Source organism: Malus domestica, chromosome 09, assembly GCF_042453785.1.
Source record: "Malus domestica chromosome 09, GDT2T_hap1".
NCBI lineage: Eukaryota > Viridiplantae > Streptophyta > Magnoliopsida > Rosales > Rosaceae > Malus > Malus domestica.
This window is the reverse complement of record NC_091669.1, coordinates 1,934,563-1,944,211: the sequence shown is the minus strand read 5'-3', so window position 1 is coordinate 1,944,211 and position 9,649 is coordinate 1,934,563. Positions and strand designations below refer to the sequence as shown.

At 33.7% G+C, this 9,649-nt stretch overlaps 1 protein-coding gene across 1 annotated transcript; it reads left to right on the top strand.

The window, feature by feature from the left end:
- Positions 1-4,219: 4,219 nt before the first annotated feature.
- On the top strand, positions 4,220-6,404 carry LOC103411164 (2-methylene-furan-3-one reductase). Its single transcript, XM_008349806.4, has 4 exons — positions 4,220-4,736; positions 5,205-5,528; positions 5,634-5,793; positions 5,888-6,404. Exons 1-4 carry the CDS (start codon positions 4,506-4,508, stop codon positions 6,151-6,153), a joined length of 981 nt encoding a protein of 326 aa, XP_008348028.2. The 5' UTR covers positions 4,220-4,505; the 3' UTR covers positions 6,154-6,404.
- The last annotated feature ends 3,245 nt before the right edge of the window (positions 6,405-9,649 follow it).

Below are 9,649 nucleotides of genomic sequence, written 5' to 3'. Positions count from 1 at the left end.
TAGATATAATTAACCCAGATTTAACCATTAAGACAGCTGATATGCCTTGTAGTCTAATAGATAAACAAGAGTTTGAGCAGCAAATAAAAGAGTTGTTAAATTTAAAAGTAATTAGACCCTCTAAGTCCAGACACAGATCAGCAGCATTTGTAGTAAGAAAACATTCAGAGCTAAAAAGAGGAAAGGCTAGAATAGTTTATAATTATAAGAGATTAAATGATAATACATATGAAGATAGTTATAAGTTACCAAATAAAGATGAACTTATAAATAAAATTCAACAAAGTAAATATTTTAGTAAATTTGATTGTAAATCAGGATTTTGGCAAATACGATTAGCAGAAGAATCAATTGGGTGGACAGCTTTTACTTGTCCAGAAGGACATTTTGAGTGGCTTGTTATGTCATTTGGACTTAAAAATGCTCCATCGATCTTTCAAAGAAAGATGGATCCAATTTTCAAGAAATATGATAATTTTTGTAGTGTTTATGTAGATGATATTTTAATACATAGTAAAAATCGAAATGAACATAGGAAGCATTTAGAGATAGTTTTACAAGAATTTATTAATAATGGGATTGTGATTAGCAAAAATAAAATAGCATTAGAAAAGCAAGATATAGAATTTTTAGGAATGTATATCAAGTCAGGTACGATACAATTACAAGATCATATAGCTAAAAAGGTATTAGAATTTCCAAACAAATTAGAAGATAAGAAACAGTTACAAGCATTTTTAGGATTGCTAAATTATGCAAGAAATTTTATCCCTGATTTAGGAAGAAAAATAGCAGTATTACATAGTAAAACTAGCAAAACGGGACAAAAATATTTTAATAGTGAAGATATTAAATTAGTTCAAAAAATAAAAGAAGAAATTACTAAACTTAAGCCATTAACATTACCATTAGATGATAGTTATAAGATAGTCGAAACAGATGCTTCATCATTAGGATGGGCAGGTATACTATACCAGAAAAAGCATAGGGAGTCTCCAAAGTCTGACGAACAAGTTTGTAGATATTCCTCAGGAAAGTTTAGTGATGTACAGTCAAGATTACCATCAACAGATTTAGAAATTTTAGGGATAATTAATTCACTTGAAACATTTTCTTTATTTTTACATAATGAAGTATTTACGATTAGAACAGATTGTCAAAATATAGTTTCTCATTACAACAAGATACATGCTAATAAACAGGCAGCCCGAAGATGGGTTAATTTTGTTAATTCAATTACAGGAAATGGTTTTAAACCAATTTTTGAACATATAAAAGGTAATGACAATACATTAGCTGATATCTTATCAAGATTAATTTGTTGAACAGGTATGGAATATCGTGGACCATCATCAGCAAATAGCACAAGGCCGCAAGGCAGAAGAGTTTCTTTCAATGGCATGAGGATGCACCATCAACCTCCACCATTCAGTGGATTTCAAAATAGCATGAGCAGACCAGCATCACCACTAGTACCCACGTTCAACTTTAATGGCAATATTGTTGAAGGAATCAGAAATCCAACTCTGAGATACAGGTCAAGGGTACCGGGGCTTTCTGATAGGCAGCAGGTTCTCTTAGATAATTTCTGGAATATCCAAATTAAGCAGCCAAGCATGAGGTTAGGTCATGAAAAATTAATTAGAGCCTTGGAACAAGAGTTTGATAGCTTTAATTTTAATTTCCACCAAAACCAGCAGCATATTTATTCTCTTGAGCACAATCTTCAAGCCATTTCTAGGGACCATGAGTCATTACTTGGTAAGTTTACCAAAATGAACCAAGAACTCCAATCTCTTAGAATGCAGCAAAAGGCAAGTGACACCTTGAAAAGAGAATTAAAAATAGGTTTAGAAATTGATCAGCATAAAGGAAAAGAGGTTATTGAACCCATAGAACAAGAGGCTAATGAACCCATAGAGGAAATTAAGATTGAGCTCTTAGAAGAAGACGTTGAAATGGAGCAACATCAAAGTAATGATCAGCATCAGGTTCTGAGTGACAAAGAAAAACAAGAAAAATATGAAAGTTTTCTTAGAAATATATCTTCAGGCTTAGTATTAGACGATGTTTTATTAGAAGAAATTTCAAAAGCAAAACTAAGAATAATGCCAACAGATATGCAAAATGAGATCCTGAGCAGAGCATCACAGTCCATGAAAGAGTTACAATTACAATTACAATGCTCCTTGTATCAGTCCATCTTTGATCCAAAACCAGGGATGGATATTATTACAAAGATGTATCATCCATGTCTTTGTGATAGTACAGAGAATTGTATTTGTAAACCAGAAGTTAGCGTAGCTGTGGCCAGGATTGACATGAGAGATTTTAAATCATGGCATTTTAGTTATGAGCATCAGAAAAAGCATAATGAGGTAGAAGTCACCCCTGCCTTACTATTAGAGTTTGGTTATCTGGATAAAATATTTATTAACCGTATTTCTCAACTAGAATCTTTTCCTGAAAAGCTTATTAAAGTAGAAGAAGACTATCTAGAAAGGTGGAAAGAAATTTGCATAAGTTTTATTAGTAGTCCTCCAGATTGGTATGTACACATGCATAAGGAGAAAGCTAGGCATATAGCCATGATCAATGAAGAGTCCTTTAGACTAAACCCTATCTCCTCACATAGGTGGACTCCTTCATACAAAGATATTTTAAAATTTAGAGGGATCCAAATGTTTGCTTTAGATGAGTTTGAAGATTTTAGGTATGATATGGTACTAGTAGCAGAAGAAGAAGAGATGTATATTTACAGCAAGACAAGAATCAGTCATCAGCCTTATTGGAAGCCCCAAAATTTCAAAGAAGAAACAGCGGAAATATATTACAAGGTGAAAGAAGATAGAGAAAGAGATGCGGAGCTAGTAGAAGGCGATGAACAGTATTGGAATAATTTGTCAGAAGAAGAGCTGCATAACATCGACAACATGATGGAAGCCTGAAGAACTAGTTGTAAATTAGCATAAGATGAATAGCATCATAATGTATTTCCAGACAGAAATGTCAACATCGTTGTGGTCCGCATGTAATGGCATAAGAGTAAATAAAGAGAAGAGTTTGATCTATTATAGACTTTTCATACATAAAATGTCCTTATGGTTAAGAATGAATAGTACCAAGCCCTTTTCATTAAAACTCCCTTGTTTTTAATGAAAGCGCTTTCATAAAAAATGCCTAAACTACGGTAAAACCTCTTTAAAGTAATACTCCGTAAAGGAATAACCTCAAGTCATAAAAGATTCTGGTCTTAACTTAAAAGACCAGTTATGCATAGGAATAATCTCCACATTTTTTTAGTACATCGATATTTTTACATTAGGAGAGGGAGAGTTCGGCTAAGCCACACAATGGGCAACCTAGTTTCGTATCGAATTCGTCATTCACGATATTCGAACCTAAGACCTCTCACTTCTAAGCGAAGAGGAACTCCACATTTTAATAAGTTATAATTTTTCTTAGTCTCTTCTTAAGGAAACTAAAATAATTCTCTAAAGTTGTTTGAGTACAAAAATATGCAATACCATAAATAAAATTTTAAGATGAGCTAAAATATTTATCTAAAATTGACTGAGGCAATGCTTTAGTTTTTAGAGTTGATACTACGTCTTTGAACTTGCAAGTACATAATACTCTGTCAACATGACACCTTCTTATTGAAGCCAAAATGTTTCTAATTTCTTAAGCATGTTTACAACTTCTTGGCATGAAACTTTTTTGTATTTTCATATTGTCCTTGTCAGAAATCCTATTTAGAAAATACAACATTCATTAAAGATAAACACGTCAGTTAATAATATTTTTTAACATTACCTCTAATAATTTAATAAATAATATTTTTTAACTATAACTCTATTAATTTGAATCACATCATTACTAGCTTATTGTGAGGCTTAGCCCTATTTTCTTACCTTTTTAGTATATATAGTATCGTTTGTTAAAAAAATAATAATAATAACCTACCTAAAGTTATAAATAAATATTTATTACGTAAGCATTTACTCACAAAAGAGCCAAGTAACTTAGAAAGTGTTGGGTTTTTTATCTTCTTATATTTCTTGTTGGAGGTGTCAACAAGAAGTAAGATAACTTGTGGAAAGGATAAGGATAAATAAGGAAGAAAACTTCGACGCTAGCATTACGATCCAGGGGTGTCTTTGATGTCAGATTAGACTAATAGAAACAGAACACGAATTTTATAACATGTTGCCGCACAAAATGAAACCTCCAATTACGATGCGTCTACATGCATAATTTGGCATGTTGTCCCACACAAAAAACCTAACTAACAGTGCGTCTAGATGCATCATTTGGAGTTTTTCCTTGTAGGGCCACTTAGGCAAACACCAAGGTTCCACATCCCTCTCATTCACCCTACAAACGACACGCTGTCGAGATATCAGCCTGTGATCTTATCTCACTGATTTGCTCACAACAACAACAACAACAACAAACCTTTTCCCTTTCCCTTTGCAAGTTCTTGTGGTTTTTGCAGTGCATCAATGGCGGCTGCTGTAGCTTCAAGTGATTCAGTTTCCATACCATCTGTAAACAAGGCGTGGGTGTACTCAGAGTACGGAAAGTCTGCAGATGTTTTGAAGTTCGATCCGAATGTTCCTGTTCCTGAAATAAAGGAAGACCAGGTGCTGATCAAGGTGGTTGCTGCATCTCTCAACCCAGTTGATTTCAAAAGGATGCTTGGCTACTTCAAGGACTCTGACTCTTCACCCCCTGTAGCCTCTCTCTCTCTCTCTCTTCATTTTTTTCACTGAAGTCAAATGCAAGATTAGTTTGTGAGTAGGGGGATTTAGAAAAGTTTTAGTCTTTACCAACTTATAATTTAGTTAAATCTATTTGAAGAATCAAAGCTGATCTAGTTGATCTTTTTGTTAGAATAATTTTTTTTAGACGCGTATTAAGTCAATTGGCTAGAGCAGTGTGCTTATTCCTCTTTACATAGGCATTTTACGTCAGTTGGCCAAAGCAATGTGCTCGTTCCTTTTAGATGATGACATCCAAGTTTGAATCCCCACACACGTAGATTAGTTTAAATTATCATCTTGTAAAAAAAATAAAAATTGAAAGGTTAAGAAATAACAAGAAACTTGTTTTGAAGAATCAAAGTTGATCTTCAAATTCTAGTGTAAACCAATTAGCTTGTTTGCTAAAATATTAATTTTATTAAATTAACTTGTTTGCAGACAGTTCCAGGTTATGATGTTGCTGGTGTGGTGGTGAAAGTAGGAAGCCGGGTGACAAAGTTTAAGGTGGGGGATGAAGTATATGGGGATCTCAACGAGAAGGCTCTCGATAAGCCGAAAAAGATCGGATCTTTGGCCGAGTACACTGCTGCAGAAGAAAGAGTGTTAGCTCTCAAGCCAAAAAATCTGAGTTTTGTTGAAGCTGCTAGCCTTCCCCTGGCCATTGAGACTGCCTATGAAGGGCTCGAACGAGTTGAATTCTCTGCCGGTAAATCCATCCTTGTTTTGGGAGGCGCTGGGGGAGTCGGAACACATGTTATTCAGGTACAATGTTAATCAAGTGCAAACATTTTCCATTAAGTTAGGCTCTAATTAAGTAAAGCTGATTGATTAATTATTCATGACACTCAATGTGTTTATGTGAGGCAGCTAGCAAAGCATATGTTTGGCGCTTCAAAAGTAGCAGCTACAGCGAGCACGAAAAAACTCGATCCTTTGAGAAGCTTGGGTGCTGATTTGGCTATTGATTACACCAAGGAGAACTTCGAAGACCTGCCCGAGAAATTCGATGTGGTTTATGATGCAGTTGGTATAATTCTTGAGTCTTCATCGTTGTTTTTTTCTTATACAAATCAAGCACAATGACTGATGTTGTTCTGTGTTTTTGAAATTAACAAAAACAGGGCAGAGTGACAGGGCATTGAAGGCGGTGAAGGAAGGCGGGAAGGTTGTGACAATCGTAGGTCCAGTAACGCCACCGGCAATCATATTTATACTGACTTCAACCGGAACTATATTAGAGAAACTGAAGCCTTACTTGGAGAGTGGGAAGGTGAAGCCGGTGCTTGATCCCACAGGCCCGTATCCATTTTCGAAGACTGTTGAAGCATTTGCCTATCTTGAAACCTCCAGAGCTGCCGGAAAGGTGGTTGTGTATCCCATCCCATGAGTCAATAGAGAGTACTAGTTCAGGCTTGCAATCTGTTCGTGTGTGATATACTTGTATCCTGCTGCCCGCTTGTTTGAAAGTCTTGTAATGTCATGTGTATTTATATAGTGCTTCTAGTTTGGCTAGTTTGCAGTGTGTTTTCTTCCCAATTGCTCACTGCTGTGTTTTTTAGCTTTAACACTGGCATTGGTGATGTACTTCCTCTGACAGTTCCTCCAAATCCTATGATATATTGCGGATCTTTATATTTATATGTTATTTTTTAACAAACGATCGGATACTTACAAAGTTACTTTTAAGGATACTTACAAAGATACTTTTAAAAGGCCACAGATTATTTGATGGAAGAACGGGAGATTTTTTGAACCTGTTATAATAGGGGTTAGGATTGTTCTCTCGAGACCATAGTGGGAATTCCTTAACAACACTTCGGTTTGCCAGTTTGGGCTCAACTCCTCGCTTTCCATTAATCACCCTTCTTTTTGTTTTTGGAATAGTTCAAAAATACTATGATGGCTACGTTGTTTTATATATTTATTTCGTCTCTTATTTAGCAAACCCAAAGTTTCTTCTTTTTTTTCAAATAAATTTCTTTTTTTAATTTCATATTCGTGCTTAAAACGACAACAAACTTTTACCGGTTACGAATTTTGGTTTTTGGCTGTGTGCGTCAATGGCTGCTGCAGCTTCAAGAGATGCAATTTCCATACCATCTGAATACAAGGCTTGGGTTACGGACTCTGCTGATGTTTTGAAGTTTGATCCAAATGTGGCTGTTCTGAAATTAAGGAAGATGAGGTGCTGTTCAAGGTGGTTGCTGCATCTCTCAATCCCCAATTGATTTCAAGAGGATGATTGGCTACTCCAAAGCCTCCAAACTTCCCAACTTCCAAGGAAGATGAGTTTTGGTTTTTGCACTCTTCGTTTAGCTTTCTGCACTCTAAACTGAATATTTTTCTGGTATGATAGAACAAATGCATGAGACTTAAAAATAAGTGTAAAAGTCAGTAGTGCGAATTTGTACTTTGTACTTTCAAATTGTCATAACACATGTACATAGTATTTCTCAGTATTAATTTGAGGGACCAACATCCCACCATTAATCAACGATTTCCAACTGCTTGTACATCAGGTGGGGCATTTTACCACAAAATGTCTCGGTGTTGTTGGTAACTTAATAGTAGAACCGTTCATCATATATTTTTCTTTATTTTCAAATTTTCAACATGAAATCTTTTACATTCTTCATTCCAACCTTTGTCTTTTTTCCCCAGTAGCATGTTTAATTAGTTTTAATAGTAATCAGGTGTGCTGGTAATAATTTAGCTCAATTGCTAATTTTATCAAAATTAATTTGATGAATGAAAATGTTTACCTATATATCAAGATTTTGCATCTTATCAATGGAGCAAAAATGTTTACATCTTAGAACATTCCTATAAAGATGTCACTGGAGATGGAAAACATATTTTCATCCCTATAGAGATGCCCTAATAATAATTTTACAGATTTTGTGATACATGCAATATTTTCCAAAATCTTTTGCATAAGGAATGAGGAAAATGTTAAAAACTATTTGGAAGCGGTCTTACTAATTATTGATTCACAAAAAGAAATTTTAGATTAAATTTTAAGTTGGAAAATAGAAAATCAATAATAAATGACCCAAAACGTAGACTAAACTTTTGGCAGCCTGAATATCTAAAGTCCTGTATGAATTTTAGACAGTTTTTTTTTTTTTTTTTTTTTTTGTCGAAAATTTTTAGGAAGTTTAAGGTTCGATCAAAATTCCACGAGAAGACGTTTTATAATGACTTTAGTATAATGGCGCAATTAACTAAAGATTATGAATTATAGCTTACACTTTTTGTTAGAATGCAATTCTACTGATTTTGCATGCGCATTAAAAAAATGTTTAAAATATTGTTAGCGGTGTTATCATTTATTATAGAACTTCAAAAAAACCAATTAAGGGGGTGTAGTTAAATTATGGTTTGATAGGACTTGATAGTATTTTAATAAACTTTAAAATCCGGGAGTGGTCAATGAGATTTTAAAAGATTTTGAAATCATGGTGTAGTCAAATTAGGATTTTAAAGAATACATCCAAATGGAAAAAAATTTATTTGAACCCATATAACATATTTCTACACCCAACTTGAACTTTAAATATGAATTGTCTTTTTTAATCTATTGCATAATTACCATTAAGTACAAAATAAAATTAACAATACAACTAAAATTTATCAATAAAACCCATCCCAATATCAAACTCTTACCATCAGGCAATCTTAAGATCAAACCCTAATACTTGAGATAAAAAAAAAAAGTGTATTGAAATTAATGAAATCGTGTTTTTGAGGATTGGAAGTATACTACAAATTCTGAACTTGAAATATGAAATGAATGGTTTGTCACCCTATAAGAATTCATTGGTTCCAAGAAAACGACGGCGGCTAATGTTTGATCTTTATAGATTGTGTCTTCTGCATAATGTATGATTTAGGCAGGAAGTTACAAGAACTTACCTAAGGTTATAATCATTTGAAGATTGAGATTTACAACTAAAGTTCATATTATCATAAACAATTCTCTTAGCGATGTTCGTTTTCAAATATTCTGAGATGTCTCTAGTGTCCTTGTAAATGGATCACATATTTACTTCTCGGACACTGATACATTTAAGCTCGTGTCACTTTGAGATATAGCTTGAGGCTTATAAGTAGCAGTCAAGACCAGTTAGCTAATTTAACTTTTCCGGCATTTTGTTCAACTATTTTACTGAACTATGTTTGCTTCTTACATGTTCTACTTTCGTCATTCTACTCTACCCAAAAACATCATTTACAACTTATGATCGGGAGTTATGGTTTAGAGATCATCTTTGCTACTCAATTGGCATTATACTTCCAATCCTCAAAAACACAATTTCGTTGATTTCCAACACAATTTCATTGATTTCCGTATACTTCTAATAAATTTTATTGCAGTATACTTTCAATCCTCAAAAACACAGTTTATTGTAGTATACTTCCAATAAACCATTCATTTCATATTTCAAGGTCAGAAGTTGTAAAACAATATTAAATTTGGGTTTTTATTTTCTAAATGGGTGTAAAGATAAATTTACATATTGAATTGGGTTTGTGAGGGTAGTTTAGGTAGTAAATTTGGGTTTAAAGAGATATTGATAGTTTAATTAAAAATAATATGGGTGTAGAAAGAAGTTATATGGGTTCAAATAAAATTTTCCCATCCAAATACATGGGTAGTTGATTAGGATTTTAAAAAGTCCACAAGAGTCTAGGTGTAGAGAAAATATCAAGGATTTGCTAGGATTTTAATGGGTGAAGGATTTTGATGGATTTGAGAGTATAAGTATAAATAACAAATGTCATAAACGATCCAACCTTCACCCCTAGGATTTCATTTCAAGAACAAAGAATTCTATTTGTAGAAGAGGAATAGTCTTCCCCATTTTTGGCCTAGCCTGAGA

Coding starts and splice junctions, on each gene's coding strand:
- LOC103411164 (XM_008349806.4), top strand. CDS start 4,506: ATGGCGGCTGCTGTAGCTTCAAGTGATTCAGTTTCCATACCATCTGTA. Junction 5,529..5,633: donor TCGGAACACATGTTATTCAG/GTACAATGTTAA, acceptor TATGTGAGGCAG/CTAGCAAAGCATATGTTTGG. Junction 5,794..5,887: donor TGTGGTTTATGATGCAGTTG/GTATAATTCTTG, acceptor TAACAAAAACAG/GGCAGAGTGACAGGGCATTG.